General features: G+C 40.3%; 1 protein-coding gene across 6 annotated transcripts in view; it reads left to right on the top strand.

Moving 5' to 3' along the window:
• The window catches only part of ryr1b (ryanodine receptor 1b (skeletal)), a 233,601-nt gene that overhangs the window by 45,076 nt on the left and 161,025 nt on the right, over positions 1–27,500 (top strand). For all 6 annotated transcript variants that reach the window (XM_036961172.1, XM_036961171.1, XM_036961170.1 and 3 more), the window contains exons 5-22: positions 235–313; positions 400–512; positions 1,971–2,070; positions 2,182–2,278; positions 2,887–2,961; positions 3,532–3,688; positions 4,379–4,543; positions 7,758–7,879; positions 8,054–8,240; positions 9,130–9,265; positions 10,824–10,919; positions 11,562–11,680; positions 12,675–12,808; positions 21,258–21,499; positions 22,574–22,766; positions 23,301–23,517; positions 23,820–23,924; positions 24,083–24,186. In XM_036961172.1, the coding sequence (XP_036817067.1) occupies positions 235–313; positions 400–512; positions 1,971–2,070; positions 2,182–2,278; positions 2,887–2,961; positions 3,532–3,688; positions 4,379–4,543; positions 7,758–7,879; positions 8,054–8,240; positions 9,130–9,265; positions 10,824–10,919; positions 11,562–11,680; positions 12,675–12,808; positions 21,258–21,499; positions 22,574–22,766; positions 23,301–23,517; positions 23,820–23,924; positions 24,083–24,186 (2,441 nt within the window). The remainder of the gene's footprint in view (positions 1–234; positions 314–399; positions 513–1,970; positions 2,071–2,181; positions 2,279–2,886; positions 2,962–3,531; positions 3,689–4,378; positions 4,544–7,757; positions 7,880–8,053; positions 8,241–9,129; positions 9,266–10,823; positions 10,920–11,561; positions 11,681–12,674; positions 12,809–21,257; positions 21,500–22,573; positions 22,767–23,300; positions 23,518–23,819; positions 23,925–24,082; positions 24,187–27,500) is intronic.

Here is a 27,500-nt window from a genome sequence, read left to right as displayed (position 1 = left end):
TTTCCACACACCTGTATTTAGTTTTCATGCTAGTGAGGGCCGAGAATCCACTCTCACATACAGTATATATGTTTTTTATAAAATGTGAATCACATTTTTATTTGGTACCCCTCGACTGCATTGCGTGTACCCTTGGGGGGTGCGTGTACCGTAGTTTGGGGATACCTGGTCTACAGTATCTGAGGAATATCTCACACTGCTCTCTCACTCTCCGTGTCTCACTCTCCTTCTTAGTATCTGAGCTGCCTGACGACGTCTCGGTCACTAACAGATAAGCTGTCCTTCGATGTGGGCCTGCAAGAAGACTGCGTAGGTATGGACTAGAGGTCTTTACTAAGATGTTCCTTGTAGACTTCCCCGATGAAACAATGTGAAATAAACGTGTGTATCTCCCCCTAGGCGAGGCGTGTTGGTGGACGATTCACCCAGCGTCCAAACAGAGGTCAGAGGGAGAGAAGGTCAGGGTAGGAGATGACCTCATCCTGGTCAGCGTCTCCTCAGAGAGATACCTTGTAAGAACCTCCATCTCTCTATCGCTCCATCACCTCGTCTCTATCTCATCTGTCCATCTCTCTATCGCTCCATCTCATCTGTCCATCTCTCTATCGCTCCATCACCTCGTCTCCATCTCTCTATCGCTCCATCACCTCATCTCCATCTCTCTATCGCTCCATCACCTCGTCTCCATCTCTCTATCGCTCCATCACCGCATCTCCATCTCTCTATCGCTCCATCACCTAGTCTGTCCATCTCTCTATCGCTCCATCACCTCGTCTCCATCTCTCTATCGCTCCATCACCTCATCTCCATCTCTCTATCGCTCCATCACCTCGTCTCCATCTCTCTATCGCTCCATCACCTAGTCTGTCCATCTCTCTATCGCTCCATCACCTCATCTCCATCTCTCTATCGCTCCATCACCTCATCTCCATCTCTCTATCGCTCCATCACCTCGTCTCCATCTCTCTATCGCTCCATCACCTCGTCTCCATCTCATCTGTCCGTCTCTCTATCACTCCATCTCTCTATCGCTCCATCTCTCTATCGCTCCATCACCTCGTCTCCATCTCTCTATCGCTCCATCACCTTGTCTCCATCTCTCTATCGCTCCATCTCTCTATCGCTCCATCTCTCTATCGCTCCATCACCTCGTCTCCATCTCTCTATCACTGCATCACCTCGTCTCCATCTCTCTATCGCTCCATCACCTCGTCTGTCCATCTCTCTATCGCTCCATCACCTCGTCTCCATCTCATCTGTCCATCTCTCTATCGCTCCATCTCATCTGTCCATCTCTCTATCGCTCCATCACCTCGTCTCCATCTCTCTATCGCTCCATCACCTCGTCTGTCCATCTCTCTATCGCTCCATCACCTCGTCTCCATCTCTCTATCGCTCCATCACCTCGTCTCCATCTCATCTGTCCATCTCTCCTCAGTCTTTTTTATTGGAAAACCTATTGGATGTCCTCTGGTGTGACTGATCTCTCTATCTCTCTCTGTCTCTCTCTCTCTGTCTCTCTCTCTCTGTCTCTCTCTCTGTCTCTCTCTCTGTCTCTCTCTCTCTGTCTCTCTCTCTCTGTCTCTCTCTCTGTCTCTCTCTCTGTCTTTGTCTCTTGCTCTTTCTCTCTGTCTCTCTCTCTCTCTCTGTCTCTCTCTCTCTTTCTCTGTCTCTCTCTCTCTTTCTCTGTCTCTCTCTGGCTCGCTCTCTGTCTCTCTCTGTCTCTCTCTCTCTCTGTCTCTCTCTCTGTCTTTGTCTCTTGCTCTTTCTCTCTGTCTCTCTCTCTCACTCTCTGTCTCTCTCTCTCTTTCTCTGTCTCTCTCTCTCTTTCTCTGTCTCTCTCTCTCTCTTTCTCTGTCTCTCTCTCTCTCTCTCTCTCTTTCTCGGTCTCTCTGTTTCTCTCTGTCTCTCTCTCTCTCTGTCTCTCTCTCTCTCTCTGTCTATCTCTTTATCTCTCTCTCTCTCTACAGCATCTGTCCTATGCCAGTGGTGATCTGATGGTGGATGCGTCCTTCATGCAGACTCTATGGAACATGAACCCTGTGTGTTCAGGCTGCGAGCTGGCTGAGGGTAACTCACCTTAGGATTCACCCTGTAGAGTACTGTCTGTGTGTTGTTGTTCCCTACAGGCTTCCTGGTCGGTGGTCAAGTCCTCAGACTGTGTGTTGTTGTTCCTTACAGGCTTCCTGGCCGGTGGTCAAGTCCTCAGACTGTTCCACGGTCACATGGATGAGTGTCTGGCCATCTCCATGCCTGACGACGGGGACGACAAACGCAGGTGAACAGAACAGCTGTCCTCTTGTTATCCTGTCCTGCTTTTATCCCTTTGTCCTCCTGTTATACTGTCCTCCTGTTATCTTGTCCCTTTGTCCTCCTGTTACCCTTTCCTCTTGTTACCCTGTCCTCCTGTTACCCTGTCCTCCCGTTACCCTGTCCTCCTGTCCTCCTGTTACCCTGTCCTCCTGTTGCCATGTCCTTCTGTCCTCCTGTTGCCATGTCCTTCTGTCCTCCTGTTACCAAGTCCCTCTGTCCTCTGGTTACCATGTCCTTCTGTCCTCCTGTTGCCATGTCCTTCTGTCCTCCTGTTGCCATGTCCGTCTGTCCTCCTGTTACCATGTCCCTCAAACATCAACAAAGATACACACCTGTCATTTGTTCCTGCTGTTATAATTTTTTGTATTTTCAACTCCTCCTCCTTTTCACCCTCCTCTTTCTCTACCTCCTCTTCCTCCTCCTTCTCTACCTCCTCCTCCTTCTCCTCCTTCTCACCCCCTTCCTCCTCCTTCTCTTCCCCTTCCTCCTCTTCCAACCTGCTCCTCCCTCCTCCTCCTCCCTCCTCCTCCTCCTATTTTTTGCTCCTACTTTTGCTCCTCCTCCTCTCTGTAGCACCGCCCACTATGAAGGAGGAGCAGTGTGTAGCCAGGCCCGTTCTTTATGGAGACTGGAGCCTCTGAGAATAAGGTTACTGGCTCTTCTGTCTGTTCCCCAGGACATAAAAACACAACTGTGTTGTTTTCATAAAGACTCCAATTCCCTACTTAAAGGGATTCTTCTTGATTTTTGGCAATAAAGCCCTTTATCTACTTCCCCGGAGTCACGCCTCTGTCACGCAGTTTGAAGGAAGTTGCTAACTAGTGTTAAGCCAATTGCTAACTACCATTAGCACAATGACTGGAAGTCAATGGTAACTGCTAGCATGCTAGTCATTGCGTTAACGCCAGTTAGCATTGGCTTTAGAAAACTACCTCTAAATTCCTTCATACTGGACTCCAGGGAAGTAAATAAATGGCTTGATTACCCAAAATCCTAAAGTAGCCCTTTAATTGATTAACCATGTGCCATGTGTTGTGTCTTCCTGCGCGTTTTGAAAGGTACTGTATGCAGAGTCTCAATGCAAATGCTAATAAAAAATGCTAAATGCTAAAAGCTGTAAACAAGTGTCAGTGTTCTTCACTTTGCTCCAAAATAAAGCATGAATCCGTGTAGCAGTAACATGTTGAGGCTAAGTGTGTCCCTTGTCTGCCCCGGTAGCTGGAGCGGCAGCCACATGAAGTGTGGCCAGTCGTTCCGTGTGCGCCACATCACCACGGGCCGTTACCTCTGTCTGGACGAGGAGAAGGGCCTAATGGTCCTCGACCCTGAGAGGGCCAACACCAAACTGTCTGCCTTCAGCTTCCGCGTGTCAAAGGTCAGATACCCTCACTGTTAATCTATTGTCAGTGTTCTGGTCGTTGCTCATTTGTTTTGGTGTTGTTCCAGTGTTGTTTATTACTGTAAACTCAGAACTCATGGTCATAACTAGGGAGTTTCCCTATATCACGAAAAACTCTGGGTCTTCATTGGTCAGGTGACAGATCAGAACTCAGGGACCTAGTCGTAGCCTATGATGCTCTCCCTCATGTTCCCTTCTTCTTCTACTTCTTCTACTTCTTCTTCTTCTACTTCTTCTTCTACTTCTTCTACTTCTACTTCTTCTTCTTCTACTTCTTCTACTTCTACTTCTTCTTCTACTTCTTCTTCTTCTTCTTCTTCTACTTCTTCTACTTCTACTTCTTCTTCTACTTCTTCTTCTTCTTCTACTTCTACTTCTTCTTCTTCTACTTCTACTTCTTCTTCTACTTCTTCTTCTACTTCTACTTCTACTTCTTCTTCTTCTTCTACTTCTTCTACTTCTACTTCTTCTTCTACTTCTACTTCTTCTTCTTCTACTTCTTCTTCTTCTACTTCTTCTTCTTCTTCTACTTCTTCTTCTACTTCTTCTTCTTCTTCTACTTCTTCTTCTTCTTCTTCTTCTACTTCTACTTCTACTTCTTCTTCTTCTTCTTCTTTTTCTCTTCTTTCTCTCCTACATTGCCCACAAACTGGTTCCCTTGAGCAGGAGAAGGTGGAACAGGCTCGTAAGCGAGACGTGGAGGGAATGGGCATCCCAGAGATCAAGTATGGAGAGTCCATGTGTTTTGTCCAGCACGTGTCCACCAGCCTGTGGCTTACCTACGCCTCCCTGGATGCTAAGGCTGCTCGCCTGGGGACCATGAAGAGGAAGGTAAGGGGCTGGGTTTAGTCCACTAACCCGGAGTCAGGTAAAGTCATGGATATTATTTTTATGTCTCGTCGTGCAGTTTGAAGAAAGTTGAAGGTCATTTCCGGAGCCATTGCTAGCTAGCGTTAGAGCAAAGACTAGAAGTCTATGGGATTAGCTAGCGTTAGAGCAAAGACTAGAAGTCTATGGGATTAGCTAGCGTTAGAGCAAAGACTAGAAGTCTATGGGATTAGCTAGCGTTAGAGCAAAGACTAGAAGTCTATGGGGTTAGCTAGCGTTAGAGCAAAGACTAGAAGTCTATGGGATTAGCTAGCGTTAGAGCAAAGACTAGAAGTCTATGGGATTAGCTAGCGTTAGAGCAAAGACTAGAAGTCTATGGGATTAGCTAGCGTTAGAGCATAGACTAGAAGTCTATGGGATTAGCTAGCGTTAGAGCAAAGACTAGAAGTCTATGGGATTAGCTAGCGTTAGAGCAAAGACTAGAAGTCTATAGGATTAGCTAGCGTTAGAGCAAAGACTAGAAGTCTATGGGGTTAGCTAGCGTTAGAGCAAAGACTAGAAGTCTATGGGATTAGCTAGCGTTAGAGCAAAGACTAGAAGTCTATGGGATTAGCTAGCGTTAGAGCAAAGACTAGAAGTCTATGGGGTTAGCTAGCATTAGAGCAAAGACTAGAAGTCTATGGGATTAGCTAGCGTTAGAGCAAAGACTAGAAGTCTATGGGGTTAGCTAGCGTTAGAGCAAAGACTAGAAGTCTATGGGATTAGCTAGCGTTAGAGCAAAGACTAGAAGTCTATGGGATTAGCTAGCGTTAGAGCAAAGACTAGAAGTCTATGGGATTAGCTAGCGTTAGAGCAAAGACTAGAAGTCTATGGGATTAGCTAGCGTTAGAGCAAAGACTAGAAGTCTATGGGATTAGCTAGCATTAGAGCAAAAACGAGAAGTCTATGGGATTAGCTAGCATTAGCACAAATAGCTAGTTGATTCCATAGACTTCCAGTCATTGTGCTAGCTCTAGTTAGTTTCTGTAGACATTGCTATCTTCAACTTCCTTCAAAATGCATGAAGAAACAAAAATGGTATCTATGAGTTCATCTGACTCTGGGTTAAAAAAAAAGAATTGTACCTTTACTTAACTAGGCAAGAACAAATTCTTATTTACAATGACGGCCTAGGAATAGTGGGTTAACTGCCTTGTTCAGAGGCAGAACAACAGATTTTTACCTTGTCAGCTCGCGGATTCGATCTTACAACCATTCAGTTATTAGTCCGACGCTCTAACCACTAGGCTACCTGCCGAACCGCTTATCTATGACTCTGGGTAAATGGCTTAATTTACAAAATCTTAAACTAACCCTTTAACAGACAGAAACATACCCCTAGTGAAAAAAAGGCAGGGGCTTAGGCTCATTCAACATGGATATATATAGAAACATAACCCTAACTCTGGGGCCCATGAAGAGAAAGGTACGGTCTGGTGCAGTTACCATTGAATGCTCCTGCAGACAGCTGCTCTCGGGACCACTAGGGACCGCTGTTCTCAGGATCACTAGGTGCCACTGTTCTCAGGACCACTAGGGACCACTGTTCTCAGGATCACTAGGGACCACTGTTCTTGGGATCACTGTTCTCAGGATCACTAGGTGCCAGTGTTCTCAGGACCACTGTTCTCATGACCACTAGGGACCACTGTTCTCGGGACCACTAGGGACCACTGTTCTCATGACCACTAGGGACCACTGTTCTCAGGATCACTAGGAACCACTCTCCTCTGGCCCACTAGGGACCACTGTTCTCAGGATCACTAGGGACCACTGTTCTCAGGATCACTAGGTGCCACTGTTCTCAGGACCACTAGGGACCACTGTTCTCATGACCACTAGGGACCACTGATCTCAGGACCACTAGGGACCACTGTTCTCATGACCACTAGGGACCACTGTTCTCATGACCACTAGGGACCACTGTTCTCAGGATCACTAGGGACCACTGTTCTCATGACCACTAGGGACCACTGTTCTCGGGATCACTAGGGGCCACTGTTCTCAGGACCACTAGGGACCACTGTTCTCAGGATCACTAGGGACCATTGTTGTCAGGACCACTAGGGACCACTGTTCTCAGGACCACTAGGGACCACTGTTCTCAGGATCACTAGGGACCACTGTTCTCAGGACCACTAGGGACCACTGTTCTCAGGACCACTAGGGACCACTGTTCTCAGGACCACTAGGGACAACTAGGGACCACTAGGGACCACTGTTCTCAGGACCACTAGGGACCTCTAGGGACCACTGTTCTCGGGACCACTAGGGACCACAGTTCTCGGGACCACTAGGGACCACTGTTCTCAGGACCACTATGGAGCACTAGGGACCACTGTTCTCGGGACCACTGTTCTCAGGACCACTAGGGACCACTAGGGACCACTGTTCTCGGGACCACTAGGGACCACTGTTCTCAGGACCACTAGGGACCACTAGGGACCACTAGGGACCACTGTTCTCTGGACCACTAGGGACCACTGCTCTAGGGACCACTACTCTAGGGACCACGAGGGACCATTGTTCTCAGGACCACTGCTCTCTGGACCACTAGGGACCACTGTTCTCGGGACCACTAGGGACCACTGTTCTCGGGACCACTAGGGACCATTGTTCTCAGGACCACTAGGGACCACTAGGGACCACTGTTTTCGGGACAACCAGGGACCACTGTTCTCAGGACCACTAGGAACCCCTAGGGACCACTGTTCTCGGGATCACTAGGGACCACTGTTCTCAGGACCACTAGGGACCACTAGGGACCACTAGGGACCACTGTTCTCGGGATCACTAGGGACCACTGTTCTCAGGACCACTAGGGACCACTGTTCTCAGGACCACTAGGGACCACTAGGGACCACTGTTCTCGGGACCACTAGGGACCACTGTTCTCAGGACCACTAGGGACCACTGTTCTCAGTCCCATAGGGCGACGCACAATTGGCCCAGCGTCGTCCGGTTTTGGCCGTCACTGTAAATAAGAAGTTGTTCTTAATTGACTTGCCTCGTTAAATAAAGGTGAAATAAAAAAAACTTTGGTTGCGCTAATGAGTTGTTCTCTGTGATAACCAGGCTTCCCCACCAGCCGATGCTGGGCGTGTGTACACCTACTAGATGGAAAACTGGTTCATTGTCCTTTAGTGTTGGTTCTCAATCCCCCTTCTCCTGTCCCCAGGCCATTCTGCACCAGGAGGGTCACATGGACGATGCCCTGACTGTGGCCCGGTCCCAGACAGAGGAGTCTCAGGCTGCTAGGATGATCTTTAGCACCACAGGACTCTTCAGGCAGTTCATCAAGTACGACCATTACACACACACACACACACGTTTAGGACATTTCCACTGCAAGGTCTTTGTCAGGCCGACAAACAGTGTGCAGACATCTCTATTATCCTCGTAATATCTTTGTACCCTGCAGGGATAATTCTTGGATGTACTTTTGACTTTACGTGTGTGTGTGTTCTGTCCCAGGGGTCTGGACTCCCTGCAGGGGAAGAATAAGTCCCCTGTCCCCGTGCCTCTACCTCTGGACGGGGTCGTCCTCTCCCTGCAGGACCTTATCTTCTACTTCCGCCCCCCCGAAGACGAGCTGGAACACGAGGAGAAACAGACAAAGCTGCGCTCCCTCCGAAACCGACAGAACCTCTTCCAAGAGGAGGTCAATATCAATAACCTTTTCAGATTTAAAGTCCGTACAGTGACTACTTAAATGTTCTTGAGATGGTTTGGCTTCAACTCGACTGAAGCGCTGTCCATTCACCTGAAGAGTAGATTCACCATGTACTACGGTGTGTTGATATTATATAAATGTGGTTGTGGACCAAAAGTACTTGAAACCACTGAAGCACTCAGGACTGGTTGATGTTATGGATCGCGAACTAACCCTATGACCACGTGGGTACAGGATCTAACCCTATGACCACGTGGGTACAGGATCTAATCCTATGACCACGTGGGTACAGGACCTAACCCTATGACCACGTGGGTATAGGATCTAATCCAATGACCACATGGGTACAGGATCTAACCCTATGACCACGTGGGTACAGGATCTAATCCTATGAACACGTGGGTATAGGATCTAATCCGATGACCACGTGGGTACAGGATCTAATCCTATGACCACGTGGGTACGGGATCTAATCCTATGACCATGTGGGTACAGGATCTAATCCTATGACCACGTGGGTACGGGATCTAATCCTATGACCACATGGGTACGGGATCTAATCCTATGACCATGTGGGTATAGGATCTAATCCTATGACCACGTGGGTATAGGATCTAATCCTATGACCACGTGGGTATAGGATCTAATCCTATGACCACGTGGGTATAGGATCTAATCCTATGACCACGTGGGTATAGGATCTAATCCTATGACCACGTGGGTACAGGATCTAATCCTATGACCACGTGGGTACAGGATCTAATCCGATGACCACGTGGGTATAGGATCTAATCCTATGACCAGGTAGGTATAGGATCTAACCCTATGACCACGTGGGTATAGGCTCTAACCCTATGTGTGTTGACCTCTCCGACAGGGTATGATCACCATCGTGCTAGAGTGTATCGACCGTCTGAACGTTTACAACACTGCTGCTCACTTCTCTGAGTTCGCCGGAGAGGAGGCGGCTGAGTCCTGGAAGGAGATTGTCAACTTGCTCTATGAGCTGCTGGGTATGACCACGTGGGGACAAAGAGTTTTGTTCTACAGTCCACAAAGTGTATCTTCTGCTTAATCTCACTGTTTATCAGTGCATAGCTTTAGAATAGATCAGTTTGGAACACGTTGAAAGAAATGTATTGTCGAGCAAAAACACTATATGTACAAAAGCAGAAACATTTAATCACTCATTATTAAAATAAAATAAGCAGTAAAAATGCATGAAGAAGTGGAGGCTGAATACGGTTGATGTTGAAGATTCAACATATCTCTCCTACCTCTTCCCTGTTCTCCCTCTCTCCTACCTCTTCCCTGTTCTCCCTCCCTCCACCTCTTCCCTGTTCTCCCTCTATCCTACCTCTTCCCTGTTCTCCCTCTCTCCTACCTCTTCCCTGTTCTCCCTCTCTCCTACCTCTTCCCTGTTCTCCCTCCCTCCACCTCTTCCCTGTTCTCCCTCCCTCCACCTCTTCCCTGTTCTCCCTCCACCTCTTCCCTGTCCTCCCTCCCTCCACCTCTTCCCTGTTCCCTCTCCACCTCTTCCCTGTTCTCCCTCCACCTCTTCCCTGTTCTCCCTCCACCTCTTCCCTGTCCTCCCTCCCTCCACCTCTTCCCTGTCCTCCCTCCCTCCACCTCTTCCCTGTTCTCCCTCCCTCCACCTCTTCCCTGTTCTCCCTCCCTCCTACCTCTTCCCTGTTCTCCCTCCCTCCACCTCTTCCCTGTTCTCCCTCCCTCCACCTCTTCCCTGTTCTCCCTCCCTCCACCTCTTCCCTGTTCTCCCTCCACCTCTTCCCTGTTCTCCCTCCCTCCACCTCTTCCCTGTTCTCCCTCCACCTCTTCCCTGTTCTCCCTCCACCTCTTCCCTGTTCTCCCTCCACCTCTTCCCTGTTCTCCCTCCCTCCACCTCTTCCCTGTTCTCCCTCCACCTCTTCCCTGTTCTCCCTCCACCTCTTCCCTGTTCTCCCTCCCTCCACCTCTTCCCTGTTCTCCCTCCACCTCTTCCCTGTTCTCCCTCCCTCCACCTCTTCCCTGTTCTCCCTCCACCTCTTCACTGTTCTCCCTCCCTCCACCTCTTCCCTGTTCTCCCTCCCTCCACCTCTTCCCTGTTCTCCCTCCACCTCTTCCCTGTTCTCCCTCCACCTCTTCCCTGTTCTCCCTCCCTCCACCTCTTCCCTGTTCTCCCTCCCTCCACCTCTTCCCTGTTCTCCCTCCCTCCACCTCTTCCCTGTTCTCCCTCCACCTCTTCCCTGTTCTCCCTCCCTCCACCTCTTCCCTGTTCTCCCTCCACCTCTTCCCTGTTCTCCCTCCACCTCTTCCCTGCCCTCCCTCCACCTCTTCCCTGCCCTCCCTCCACCTCTTCCCTGCCCTCCCTCCACCTCTTCCCTGCCCTCCCTCCACCTCTCCCCTGCCCTCCCTCCACCTCTTCCCTGCCCTCCCTCCACCTCTTCCCTGCCCTCCCTCCACCTCTTCCCTGCCCTCCCTCCACCTCTCCCCTGCCCTCCCTCCACCTCTTCCCTGCCCTCCCTCCACCTCTTCCCTGTTCTCCCTCCACCTCTTCCCTGTTCTCCCTCCCAGCCTCTCTGATCAGGGGGAACCGTTCTAACTGTGCGCTGTTCTGTGATAACCTGGACTGGCTGGTCAGCAAACTGGACCGGTTGGAGGCCTCTTCAGGTACCTAGAGTTCTGCTCGATGCCACTCACCCTAGCTAGGGGCAGGAGTTTTTCCTGGTTTAGGCTGTGTAGTTACTGATAAGGAAAAACTCAGGGCACTACCCATTATATATCTGACTTGAAGGTTCTTTCAGCACAGGACCGCGTTCATCATCACTCCCTCCCTACCTCCCTCCCTCATCTCTCCCTCTCCTCCCTATCTCCCTCTCCTCCCTCTCTCCCTTTCCTCCCTCTTTCTCTCCCTCTCTCCCTCCCTCTCTCCATCTCTCCATCTCTCTCTCCATATCTCCCTCTCATCCCTCTCCTCCCCCTCTTCTCCCTCTCCTCCCTCTCCTCCCTCTCTCTCTCCCTCTCCACCCTCTCTCCCTCCCTCTCCTCCCTCTCTCCCTCCCTCTCTCCCCTCTCTCCCTCCCTCTCTCCCTCTCCTCCCTCCCTCTCTCCCTCTCCTCCCTCTTCTCCATCTCTCCCTCTTCTCCCTCCCTCTCCACCCTCTCTCCCTCCCTCTCCTCCCTCTCTCTCTCCCTCTCCACCCTCTCTCTCTCCCTCTCCACCCTCTCTCCCTCCCTCTCTCCATCTCTCCCTCTTCTCCCTCTCTCCCTCTTCTCCCTCTCATCCTACTCCTCCCTCTCTCCCTTGCTCCAGGTATCTTGGAGGTGTTGCACTGTGTCCTGATTGAGAGTCCAGAGGTTCTGAACATCATTCAGGAGAACCACATCAAATCTATCATCTCTTTGCTGGACAAACATGGCAGAAACCACAAGGTCAGTGATGTCTGGCAGATGTTTGGATGTTTGTACATCTGTAGGGTCTGGATAGGTGTTAGCAATGTAGTGGTGGAACTTCCATCATAAAGCTGCCAGCTTAAATATCTGCAAATATCAAATGGTCAAGAGGCCAAGGGGCCAAAGGGAAGGGGTAGGGAGTGAATTGGGACCAGCTGACTTACTTCCCAGTTTGGAGCCCACACTTCCTTGAACTTTCCTCACATTTCCTTGTCTCTGTCACTGTCTCTGTCTCTGTCACTGTCTCTGACTCTCTCTCTCTGTCTCTCTCTGTCTCTCTCTCTCTCTGTCTCTCTCTCTGTCTCTCTCTCTCTGTCTCTCTCTCTCTGTCTCTCTCTCTCTGTCTCTCTCTCTCTGTCTCTGTCACTGTCTCTCTCTCTGTCACTGTCTCTCTCTCTGTCCCTGTCTCTGTCTCTCTCTGTCACTGTCTCTCTGTCTCTCTGTCACTGTCTCTCTCTCTGTCTCTGTCACTGTCTCTCTCTCTCTCTGTCTCTCTCTTTGTCTCTCTCTGTCTCTCTGTCTCTGTCTCTGTCTATGTCTCTGTCTATGTCTCTGTCTGTCTCTATGTCTCTGTCTCTCTTTGTCTCTCTGTCTCTGTCTCTATGTCTCTGTCTCTCTGTATATGTCTCTGTCTCTCTGTCTTTGTCTCTATGTCTCTGTCTCTATGTCTCTGTCTGTCTCTCTTTGTCTCTCTGTCTCTGTCTCTCCGTCTCTGTCTCTGACTCTGTCTCTCTCTCTTTCTCTCTGACTCTGTCTGTCTCTCTGTCTCTGTCTCTCTCTCTTTTTCTCTGACTCTGTCTCTGTCTCTGTCACTGTCTCTCTCTCTCTCTGTCTCTGTCTCTCTCTCTTTCTCTCTGACTCTGTCTCTCTCTCTGTGACTCTGTCTCTGTCTCTCTGTCTCTCTCTCTTTCTCTCTGACTCTGTCTCTCTCTCTGTGACTCTGTCTCTGTCTCTCTGTCTCTGTCTCTCCTAGGTGTTGGACGTGCTCCGGTCTCTTTGTGTGTGTAACGGTGTGGCTGTAAGGTCCAATCAGAACCTCATCACAGAGAATCTATTTCCAGGTCGTGATCTCCTATTGCAGACCAACATCGTCAACTATGTAACCAGGTAATACATAATATAATATATAATATATACTGTTAACATATCATTCATAATATATACTATATACTGTTAACATATCATTCATAATATATACTATATACGTTAACATATCATTCATAATATATACTATATACTGTTAACATATCATTCATAATATATAATATATACGTTAACATATCATTCATAATATATACTATATACTGTTAACATATCATTCATAATATATAATATATACGTTAACATATCATTCATAATATATAATATATACGTTAACATATCATTCATAATATATAATATATACTGTTAACATATCATTCATAATATATAATATATACTGTTAACATATCATTCATAATATATAATATATACTGTTAACATATCATTCATAATATATAATATATACGTTAACATATCATTCATAATATATAATATATACTGTTAACATATCATTCATAATATATAATATATACGTTAACATATCATTCATAATATATAATATATACTGTTAACATATCATTCATAATATATAATATATACTGTTAACATATCATTCATAATATATAATATATACTGTTAACATATCATTCATAATATATAATATATACTGTTAACATATCATTCACAATATATAATATATACTGTTAACATATCATTCATAATATATAATATATACTGTTAACATATCATTCACAATATATAATATATACGTTAACATATCATTCATAATATATAATATATACTGTTAACATATCATTCATAATATATAATATATACTGTTAACATATCATTCATAATATATAATATATACTGTTAACATATCATTCATAATATATAATATATACTGTTAACATATCATTCACAATATATAATATATACTGTTAACATATCATTCATAATATATAATATATACTGTTAACATATCATTCACAATATATAATATATACGTTAACATATCATTCATAATATATAATATATACTGTTAACATATCATTCATAATATATAATATATACTGTTAACATATCATTCATAATATATAATATATACGTTAACATATCATTCATAATATATAATATATACGTTAACATATCATTCATAATATATAATATATACTGTTAACATATCATTCATAATATATAATATATACTGTTAACATATCATTCATAATATATAATATATACTGTTAACATATCATTCACAATAAATAATATATACTGTTAAGAAATCATTCATAATATATAATATATACTGTTAACATATCATTCATAATATATAATATATACTGTTAACATATCATTCATAATATATAATATATACTGTTAAGAAATCATTCATAATATATAATATATACTGTTAACATATCATTCATAATATATAATATATACTGTTAACATATCATTCATAATATATAATATATACTGTTAACATATCATTCATAATATATAATATATACTGTTAACATATCATTCATAATATATAATATATACGTTAACATATCATTCATAATATATAATATATACGTTAACATATCATTCATAATATATAATATATACTGTTAACATATCATTCATAATATATAATATATACTGTTAACATATCATTCATAATATATAATATATACTGTTAACATATCATTCATAATATATAATATATACGTTAACATATCATTCATAATATATAATATATACTGTTAACATATCATTCACAATATATAATATATACTGTTAACATATCATTCATAATATATAATATATACTGTTAACATATCATTCACAATATATAATATATACGTTAACATATCATTCATAATATATAATATATACTGTTAACATATCATTCATAATATATAATATATACGTTAACATATCATTCATAATATATAATATATACGTTAACATATCATTCATAATATATAATATATACTGTTAACATATCATTCATAATATATAATATATACTGTTAACATATCATTCATAATATATAATATATACTGTTAACATATCATTCATAATATATAATATATACGTTAACATATCATTCATAATATATAATATATACTGTTAACATATCATTCACAATAAATAATATATACTGTTAAGAAATCAGCTTGAATTCAAAATGTATTCAATATATATTGTTCTCACCCATCTACACTCAATACCCCATAATGACAAAGTGAAAACATGTTTTTAGATAAAAAATAAAAAAAATCTCAGTTTTACTGAAAATGAAATACAGAAATATCAATATAAATAAATAAATAATATATATATATATAAATATCACATTTACATAAGTATTCACATCCCCCAAGTCAATACATACAATAAAAACAACTTTCTACCTAAATTAGAAAGGTATAATATCTGAAAATGTAGCTAGACTCGGAACCCAAACCGGCTGGGCGCGTGCCCCATTGTGCGCTATCGTGCATAAATTAACTTTTTTTTATTTATTTTTCATTTCACCTTTATTTAACCAGGTAGGCAAGTTGAGAACAAGTTCTCATTTACAATTGCGACCTGGCCAAGATAAAGCAAAGCAGTTCGACACATACAACGACACAGTGTTCCCCTACACCGAACGCGATCACGACACGCAGGTTAAAATTGCAAAACAAATTCTGAACCAATGACATTCATTTGAGGACAGGTTGAAAAGCATTAAATATGTATGCAAATTTAGCTAGATAGCTTGCACTTGCTAGCTAATTTGTCCTATTTAGCTAGCTTGCTGTTGCTAGCTAATTTGTCCTGGGATATAAACATTGAGTTGTTATTTTACCTGAAATGCACAAGGTCCTCTGCTCCGACAATTAATCCACACATAAAACGGCCAACCAAATCGTTTCTAGTCATCTCTCCTCCTTCCAGCCTTTTTCATCTTTGAACTTATATGGTGATCGGCATCTACACTTTCATAGTATTACCACGACAACCGGCAAAACATGTAGTCTTTCAATCACCCACGTGGGTATAACCAATGAGGAGATGGCACGGTGGGTACCTGCTTCTATAAACCAATGAGGAGATGAGGAGATGCAGGACTTGCAGCGCGATTTGCGTCAGAGATAGGAATGACTTCTATTTTAGCCCTTGGCTCGTTGGCGCGCGCGATAATTGAATAACATGGATTTCTACGTGTCCGGTCTGGTCAGCATGTTACTCATATACATGAATGAATGTTTCAGTTGCTGGAACCATTTAGCTCTGTTTCGTTTGTTGCTACACCTTGTTTGACCAGCATTGTGTCAAGTCACTCTGGTTCACACTGACCGTGGCGTGGGCAGAAAGTAGCCCATCACTTTTATGAACTGATCTGTCGATAGAGCTGCTAAATTCAGGGCATCAATGTTGTTGAGGAAAGTAGGTAAACTTTTATAGTTTCTATTTGAGATTCTTCAGATTAGCCACCCTTTGCCTTGATGACAGCTTTGCACACTCTTGGCATTCTCTCAACCAGCTTCACCTGGAATGCTTTTCCAACAGTCTTGAAGGTGTTCCCACATATGCTGAGCACTTGTTAGCTGCTTTTCCTTCACTCTGCTGTCCAACTCATCCAAAAAATTCTCAATTGGGCTGAGGTTGGGTGATTGTGGAGGCCAGACCATCTGATGCAGCACTCCATCACTCTCCTTCTTGGTCAAATAGCCCTTACACAGCCTGGAGGTGTGTTGGGTCAATGTTCTGTTGAAAAACAAATGATAGTCCCACTAAGCACAAACCAGATGGGATGGCGTATCTCTGCAGAGTGCTGTGTTAGCCATGCTGGTTAAGTGTGCAGTGAATTCTAAATAAATCACTGACAGTGTCACCAGCAAAGCACCATCCCACCTCCTCCTCCATGCTTCACGGTGGGAACCACACACAGAGATCATCCGTTCACCTACTCTGCGTCTCACAAAGACACAGCGGTTGGAACCAAAAATGTACAATTTGGATTCATCAGAACAAAGGACAGATTTCCACCGGTCTAACGTCCATTGCTCGTGTTTCTTGGCCCAATCAAGTCTCTTCTTAATATTGCAGCAATTTGACCATAAAGGCCTGATTCACAGTCTCCTCTGAACAGTTGATGTTGAGATGTGTCTGTTACTGTTACTCTGTGAAGCATTTATTTGGGTTGCAATTTCTGAGGCTGGAAAAACTCTAATGACCTTATCCTCTGCAGCAAAGGAAACTCTGGGTCTTCCTTTCCTGTGGCGGTCCTCATGAGAGACAGTTTCATCATTGCGCTTGATGGTTTCAGCGACTGCACTTGAAGAAACTTTATAAGTGACTACCTCATGAAGCTGGTTGAGAGAATGCCAAGAGTGTGCAAAGCTGTCATCAAGGCAAAGGGTGGCTACTTTGAAGAATCTCAAATATAAAATATATTTTGATTTGTTTAATACTTTTTTTTGTTTACTAAATTATTCCATATGTGTTATTTAATCATTTTGATGTCTACACTATTATTAATATCCTACAATTATAGAAAATAGTAAAAAATACAAATAAAGAACCTTGAATGTGTCCAACTTTCTGACTGGTATTGTATAGTTTCCTGAAACGGGTCACATTTCAGCTTTTCATTTTTAAATCATTTGTATAAATGTCCAAAAAATAAACATAATTCCACTTTGACATTATGGAGTATTGTGTTTAGGCCAGTGACACAACATCTCAATTTAATCCATTTGGAATAAGAATTTGTTCTATAGTGTGTGTAGATTATATATATATATATATATATACAGTGCATTTAGAAAGTATTCAGACCCCTTGACTTTTTCCACATTTTGTTACATTACAGCCTTATTCTAAAATGGATAAAAAAACATAAAAACAAATCCTCATCAATCTTCACAGAATACACCATAATGACAAAGTGAAAACTGTTATTTTTTTTTTTTAATGATAATTTATAAAATAGAATAAAAGCAGAAATACCTTTTTTACATGAGTATTCAGATCCTTTGCTATGAAACTCCAAATTGAGCTCAGCTGCATCCTGTTTCCATTGATCATCATTGAGATGTTTCTACAACTTGATTGGGGTCCACCTGTGGTAAATTCAATTGATTGGACATGATTTGGAAAGGCGCACACCTGTCTGTATAAGATCTCACAGTTGACAGTGCATGTCAGAGCAAAAAGCCATGAGGTTGAAGGAATTATCCGTAGAGCTCTGAGACAGGATTGTGTCGAGGCACAGATCTGGTGAAGAATGCAGTGGCCTCCATCATTCTTAAATGGAAGAAGTTTGGAACCAACAAGACTCTTCCTAGAGCTGGCCGCCCGGCCAAGCTGAGCAATGGAGGAGAAGGGCCTTGTTCAGGGAGGTGACCAAGAACCCGATGGTCACTCTGACAGAGCTCCAGAGTTCCTCTGTGGAGAGAGGAGAACATTCCAGAAGGACAACCATCTCTGCAGCATTCCACCAATCAGGCCTTTATGTTAGAGTGGTCAGACGGAAGCCACACCTAGATAAAAAGCACATGACAGTTTGGAGTTTGCCAAAAGGCACCTAAAGACTCTCAGACCATGAGAAACATGATTCTCTGGTCTTGATGAAACCAAGATTGAACTCTGGAGGAACATCACGTCACATCTGGAGAAAACCTTACAGTGAAGTGGTGGCAGCATCATGCTGTGTTTTTCAGAAGCAGGGATGGAGAGACTAGTCAGGATCGAGGGAAAGATGAACGGAGCAAAGTACAGAGAGATCCTTGATGAAAACCTGCTCAAGATTGCTCAGGACCTCAGACTGGGGGCGAAGGTTCACCATCCAACAGGACAACGACCCTAAGCATACAGCCAAGACAGTGCAGGAGTGACTTCGGGACAAGTCTCTGAATGAATCTTTGAGTGGGCCAGCCAGAGCCCGGACTTAAACCCGATTGAACATCTCTGGAGAGACCTGAAAATAGCTGTGCAGCAACGCTCCCAATCCAACCTGACAGAGCTTGAGAGGATCTGCAGAGAAGAATGGGAGAAACTCCCCAAATACAGGTGTGTCAAGCTTGTAGCGTCATACCCAAGAAGACTCGAGGCTGTAATCACTGCCAAATGTGCTTCAACAAAGTACTGAGTAAAGGGTCTGAATAGTTAAGTGAATGTGATATTTCAGTTTTGTTTTTTTAATACATTTTTTTTGCAAAAAGGTTAAAAAAAAATGTTTCGCTTTGTCGTTATGGGGTATTGTGATGTCATTATGGGGTATTGTGATGTCGTTATGGGGTATTGTGATGTCATTATGGGGTATTGTGATGTCGTTATGGGGTATTGTGATGTCATTATGGGGTATTGTGATGTCGTTATGGGGTATTGTGATGTCATTATGGGGTATTGTGATGTCGTTATGGGGTATTGTGATGTCGTTATGGGGTATTGTGTGTAGATTGATGAGAATGAAAAAATATATATTTTAGAATAAGGCTGTAATGTAACAAAATGTGGAAAAAGTCAAGGGGTCTGAATACTTTCTGAATGCCCTGTATATATATATATATATATATATATATATATATATACATACACTGAGTGTACAAAACATTAGGAACACCTGCTCTTTCCATGACACAGACTGACCAGGTGAATCCAGGTGAAAGATATGATCCCTTATTGATGTCCCCTGTTAAATCCACTTCAATCAGTGTAAATGAAGAGGAGGAGACGGGGTTAAAGAAGGATTTTTAAGCCTTGAGACAATTGAGACATGGATTATGTATGTGTGCCATTCAGAGGGTGAATGGGCAAGACAAAATATTTAAGCGCCTTTGAATGGGGTATGGTAGTAGGTTCCAGGAACACCGGTATGAGTGTGTCAAGAACTGCAACGCTGCTGGGTTTTTCACACTAAACCGTTTCCTGTGTGTATCAAGAATGGTCCACCACCCAAAGGACATCCAGCCAACTTGACACACGTTGGAAGCACTGGAGTCAACATGGGCCAGCGTCCCTGTGGAACGCTTTCGTCTCGTTGTAGAGTCCATGGCCCGACGAATTGAGGCTGTTCTGACATTAAGAACACCCTTCTAATATTGAGTTGGACCACCCCCCCCCAGAGCAGTCTCAATTTGTCATGGCTTGGACTCTACAAGGACTCGACTCTACATGGACTCTACAAGGACTGGAAAGCGTTTCACAGGGAAGGTCAGTCTATGTAGCAGGTCTTCATAATGTTTTGTTTGCCGATTTCCCTTCGTGTATCAAGAACGGTCCGCCACCTAAAGGACATCCGGCCACCTCGACACACCTGTGGGAAGCGTTGGAGTCACCAATACTTTTGGTCCTCTAAAACAGGGGGACCGTGTACATAAAGTGCTGTAATTTCTGGTCCTCTAAAACAGGGGGACCGTGTACATAAAGTGCTGTAATTTCTAAACGGTTCACCTGATATGGATGAAAATACCTTTTAAATTAAAGCTGGCAGTCTGACCTTTAACATTTCAAATCCAAATGACTTTGGTACAAAACAACAACAACAACAACAACAACAACAAGTGTCAATGTCCCAATACTTTTGGAACTCGCTCTATATATATATATATACAGTATATATACATACAACTCGCTCTATATATATATATATACAGTATATATACATACAACTCGCTCTATATATATATATATATACAGTATATATACATACAACTCGCTCTATATATATATATATATATACAGTATATATACATACAACTTGCTCTATATATATATATATATATATATACAGTATATATACATACAACTCGCTCTATATATATATATATATACAGTATATATACATACAACTCGCTCTATATATATATATATATACAGTATATATACATACAACTCGCTCTATATATATATATATACAGTATATATACATACAACTCGCTCTATATATATATATATATACAGTATATATACATACAACTCGCTCTATATATATATATATATACAGTATATATACATACAACTTGCTCTATATATATATATATATATATATATACAGTATATATACATACAACTCGCTCTATATATATATATATACAGTATATATACATACAACTTGCTCTATATATATATATATATATATACAGTATATATACATACAACTCGCTCTATATATATATATATATATATATACAGTATATATACATACAACTTGCTCTCTATATATATATATATATATATATATACAGTATATATACATACAACTCGCTCTATATATATATATATACAGTATATATACATACAACTCGCTCTATATATATATATATATATACAGTATATATACATACAACTCGCTCTATATATATATATATACAGTATATATACATACAACTCGCTCTATATATATATATATATACAGTATATATACATACAACTCGCTCTATATATATATATATACAGTATATATACATACAATATTCTGTTCTATCCCGTTGTGCTCTAAGAGTTTCAGAATATGTGTTTCTATCTGCAGTGTGAGGCCCAACATCTTCCTGGGAACCTGCGAAGGCTCTACTCAGTATAAGAAGTGGTACTTTGAGATGATGGTAGACTATGTGGAGCCTTTCGTGACAGCCACACCCTCTCACCTGCGTGTGGGCTGGGCCCTGACAGAGGGGTATTCCCCCTATCCTGGGGGCGGAGAGGGCTGGGGTGGCAACGGGGTGGGGGATGACCTCTACTCGTACGGCTTCGATGGACTGCACCTGTGGTCAGGTACGCTTCACCTTCCTATTGTTACCATGTCAACGTTTTTGCCTCAGAGTTTACCATATGAACCTATCTAGTCCACAGCACATACAGCGTAAGACCAGGCTAGTCTTCCAACCAGACCACAGCACATACAGCGTAAGACCAGGCTAGTCTTCCAACCAGACCACAGCACATACAGCGTAAGACCAGGCTAGTCTTCCAACCAGACCACAGCACATACAGCGTAAGACCAGGCTAGTCTTCCAACCAGACCACAGTACATACAGCGTAAGACCAGGCTAGTCTTCCAACCAGACCACAGCACATACAGCGTAAGACCAGGCTAGTCTTCCAACCAGACCACAGCACATACAGTATGAAACCAGACCACAGCACATACAGCGTAAGACCAGGCTAGTCTTCCAACCAGACCACAGCACATACAGCGTAAGACCAGGCTAGTCTTCCAACCAGACCACAGCACATACAGTATGAAACCAGATCACAGCACATACAGCGTAAGACCAGGCTAGTCTTCCAACCAGACCACAGCACATACAGCGTAAGACCAGGCTAGTCTTCCAACCAGACCACAGCACATACAGCATGAAACCAGACCACAGCACATACAGTATGGAACCAGACCACAGCACATACAGTATGAAACCAGACCACAGCACATACAGTATGAAACCAGACCACAGCACATACAGTATGGAAACCAGACCACAGCACATACAGTATGGAAACCAGACCACAGCACATACAGTATGGAACCAGACCACAGCACATACAGCATGAAACCAGACCACAGCACATATAGTATGAAACCAGACCACAGCACATACAGTATGAAACCAGACCACAGCACATACAGTATGGAAAGCAGACCACAGCACATACAGTATGAAACCAGACCACAGCACATACAGTATGAAACCAGACCACAGCACATACAGTATGGAACCAGACCACAGCACATACAGTATGGAACCAGACCACAGCACATATAGTATGGAACCAGACCACAGCGCATACATTATGAAACCAGACTAGTTTTCCAGTAGCCCCCTGACTCCTCCCCACTCTCCTCTCCAGGTCACGTCCCCCGCCAGGTGGCGTCGCCCAATCAGCATGCCCTAGCAGCTGATGATGTGGTGTCGTGCTGCCTGGATCTGAGCGTGCCCAGTATCTCGTTCCGGGTCAACGGCCACCCGGTCCAGGGCATGTTCGAGAACTTCAACGTAGATGGACTGTTCTTCCCCGTCATCAGTTTCTCTGCTGGAGTCAAGTAAGATGGAGGACAACATGGGGGCTAGACTTGTGCTGTACAAAAAACATGTTGATTGATATTTTACCTACCTTAGGTGAATGTGCCCGTGGTAAATAGCTCTGGATGAGGTGTAATGTAACGTCGACCCGACAGACAGACAGGCAGGCAGGCAGACAGACAGACAGACAGACAGACAGACAGACAGACAGACAGACAGACAGACAGACAGTTAGTTAGTTAGTTAGTTAGTTAGTTAGTTAGTTAGTTAGTTAATGGCTGATTCGAATGATGAGAGTAAAGGGGAAATGGTCAGGGACAAGGACTCTGCAGCACCAGGGCTCAATGCCCTTCTGATCCTGAGACTTACAGAAAGAGTCTGGTCAGGTCTCATGTTCATGCAAAACCCCTGGCCCTATCAATGACCTCACTGTTTTTCATTTTTCCTTGCTCTTAAAATAACCCCACTGTGTTTCATTTTTCCTTGCTCTTAAAATAACCCCACTGTTTTTCCTGGCCCTTAACATGACCCCATTATATTTCCTGTCTCTTCAGAGCTCGTTTACTGTTGGGTGGTCGCCATGGAGACTTTAAGTTCCTGCCCCCCCCGGGCTATGCGCCGTGCTACGAGGCTCTGCTACCCAAGGACAGGATGAGGATCGAACCCATCAAGGAGTACAAACACGACTTTGACGGAGTCCGAAACTTGCTGGGGCCAACCCAGTCCCTCACACACACCTCCTTTACCCCCAATCCCGTAGACACTGCTCAGGTAACACACACACACACCCTGTCCCTAGCCCTAACCCTGTTCAGATACCAGACAGACCCTGTCCCTAGCCCTAACCCTGTTCAGGTACCAGACAGACCCTGTCCCTAGCCCTAACCCTGTTCAGGTACCAGACAGACCCTGTCCCTAGCCCTAACCCTGTTCAGGTACCAGACAGACCCTGTCCCTAGCCCTAACCCTGTTCAGGTACCAGACAGACCCTGTCCATTTACTCCTCTTCACATTCGATCTGCGTACCTCTGACCTTTATTTGACCTTTAATCTTTACGCTGTGTGTGCTGCAGATCGTGTTGCCGCCCCACCTGGAGAAGATCAGGGAGAAGCTGGCAGAGAACATCCACTCGCTGTGGGCCATCACGCGCATCGAGCAGGGCTGGACTTACGGAATAGTGAGTCTATTAACCCTTTAACAGACAGGAAATATTGATACAGCAACGCTGATCACCGGCCAGGCAGAGACAAAATGGAGGCCCTACAGGGGCCATTAGTCAAAAGTAGTAGCACTGAGATGTAATGACCCTCTCGGTCTGTTTTCTCCCTCCTCCAGTTCAGAGACGACAACAAGAAGCTGCATCCCTGTCTGGTCGACTTCCAGACCCTTCCTGAACCTGAGAGGAACTACAATCTGCAGATGTCTGGGGAAACACTTAAGTAATAATATAATAATGTAACATAATACAATGTAACATAATATAATAATATAATAATATAATTCAATATAATATCATAATCAAATCAAATCAAATGTATTTATATAGCCCTTCGTACATCAGCTGATATCTCAAAGTGCTGTACAGAAACCCAGCCTAAAACCCCAAACAGCAAGCAATGCAGGTGTAGAAGCACGGTGGCTAGGAAAAACTCCCTAGAAAGGCCAAAACCTAGGAAGAAACCTAGAGAGGAACCAGGCTATGTGGGGTGGCCAGTCCTCTTCTGGCTGTGCCGGGTGGAGATTATAACAGAACATGGCCAAGATGTTCAAATGTTCACAAATGACCAGCATGGTCGAATAATAATAAGGCAGAACAGTTGAAACTGGAGCAGCAGCACAGCCAGGTGGACTGGGGACGGCAAGGAGTCATCATGTCAGGTATTCCTGGGGCATGGTCCTAGGGCTCAGGTCCTCCGAGAGAGAGAAAGAAAGAGAGAATTAGAGAGAGCATATGTGGGATGGCCAGTCCCATAATATAATAAATTAATACAATGTGATGCAACATAATAATATAATTCAATATAATATAATATAATAAAATAATACAATGTAATGTAATATAATAATATAATAATGTAATATAATAATATAATAATATAATATAATTCAATATAATATAATATAATAAAATAATTCAATATAATCGAATATAATAAAATAATACAATGTAATGTGATATAATAATATAATAATGTAATATAATAATATAATATAATATAATATAATATAATTCAATATAATATAATATAATAAAATAATACAATGTAATGTAATATCATAATATAATATAATAATATAATTCAATATAATCTAATATAATAGATATTAATATAATACAATGTAATGTAATATAATAATATAATATAATACTATAATGTAATATAATAGTGTAATATAATACTATAATATAATACAATGTAATCTAATATAATATTGTAATATAATATTGTAATATAATACTATAATGTAATATAATAATATAATGGTAATAAAATAATATAATAATATAATATAATACAATGTAATGTAATATAATAATGTTATATAATACTGTAATATAATAATATAATATAATAATATAATATAATATAATACTGTAATATAATGTAATATAATAATATAGTAATATAATATAATACAATGTAATATAATATAATAATGTAATATAATACTGTAATATAATGTAATATAATAATATAATATAATAATATAATATAATATAATATAATATAATATAATAATATAATGTAATATAATATAATATAATAATATAATATAATATAATAATATAATATAATATAATATAATATAATATAATAATATAATGTAATATAATATAATGTAATATAATATAATATAATAATATAATGTAATATAATATAATATAATATAATAATATAATGTAATATAATATAATATAATAATATAATGTAATATAATAATATAATGTAATATAATATAATGTAATATAATATAATATAATAATATAATGTAATATAATATAATATAATAATATAATGTAATATAATATAATATAATAATATAATATAATAATATAATGTAATATAATATAATGTAATATAATATAATAATATAATGTAATATAATAATATAATAATGTAATATAATAATGTAATGCAATATAATAATATAATATAATAATATAATATAATAATATAATGTAATATAATAATATAATATAATAATATAACATAATAATATAATATAATAATGTAATATAATATAATATAATAATATAATATAATAATATAATATAATAATATAATACAATAATATAATGTAATATAATAATATAATATAATAATGTAATATAATAATGTAATATAATAATGTAATATAATAATATAATGTAATATAATATAATGTAATATAATATAATAATATAATGTAATATAATATAATGTAATATAATATAATAATATAATGTAATATAATAATATAATGTAATATAATATAATAATATAATGTAATATAATAATGTAATATAATAATATAATGTAATATAATATAATATAATAATATAATATAATAATATAATGTAATATAATATAATGTAATATAATATAATAATATAATGTAATATAATAATATAATATAATAATGTAATATAATAATGTAATATAATAATGTAATATAATAATATAATGTAATATAATATAATGTAATATAATATAATAATATAATGTAATATAATATAATGTAATATAATATAATAATATAATGTAATATAATAATATAATGTAATATAATATAATAATATAATGTAATATAATAATGTAATATAATAATATAATGTAATATAATATAATATAATAATATAATATAATAATATAATGTAATATAATATAATGTAATATAATATAATAATATAATGTAATATAATAATATAATAATGTAATATAATAATATAATGCAATATAATAATATAATATAATAATATAATGTAATATAATAATATAATATAATAATATAACATAATAATATAATATAATAATGTAATATAATATAATATAATAATATAATATAATAATATAATATAATAATATAATACAATAATATAATGTAATATAATAATATAATATAATAATATAACATAATAATATAATATAATAATGTAATATAATATAATATAATAATATAATATAATAATATAATATAATAATATAATACAATAATATAATGTAATATAATAATATAATATAATAATGTAATATAATAATGTAATATAATAATATAATATAATAATGTAATATAATAATATAATATAATAATGTAATATAATAATGTAATATAATACTGTAATATAATGTAATATAATAATATATTATAATAGAATCATGCAATATAATAATATAATAATATAATAACATAATAATGTAATATAATATAAGGGAGGAACTACAACCTGCAGATGTCTGGGGAAACACATTGTCCTTGTCCTTAGTTGTCTACCCCTTCCAGCTACGCCCTGACAATAATACACGTGCTGAGCCCTTGGCTGGTTTCCCAAAGCCAGAGAATGGCAATTGAACGTTTTTTTTAGTCCAGGAATAATGTAAAGGTAATGTCTGTAAAGTGTGTGTCCCTGTGTGTGTAAAGGTCTCCAGTTGGTCTGTAATGTGTGTGTAAAGGTCTCCAGTTGGTCTGTAATGTGTGTGTAAAGGTCTCCAGTTGGTCTGTAATGTGTGTGTAAATGTCCTCAGTTGGTCTCTGTGTTTAAAGGTACCCGTTA

This window comes from Oncorhynchus mykiss, chromosome 24 (assembly GCF_013265735.2).
Source record: "Oncorhynchus mykiss isolate Arlee chromosome 24, USDA_OmykA_1.1, whole genome shotgun sequence".
In the NCBI taxonomy this organism is placed as follows: Eukaryota; Metazoa; Chordata; class Actinopteri; order Salmoniformes; family Salmonidae; genus Oncorhynchus; species Oncorhynchus mykiss.
The sequence above is the reverse complement of the archived record's forward strand: the minus strand, read 5'-3'. Positions and strand labels throughout refer to the sequence as shown.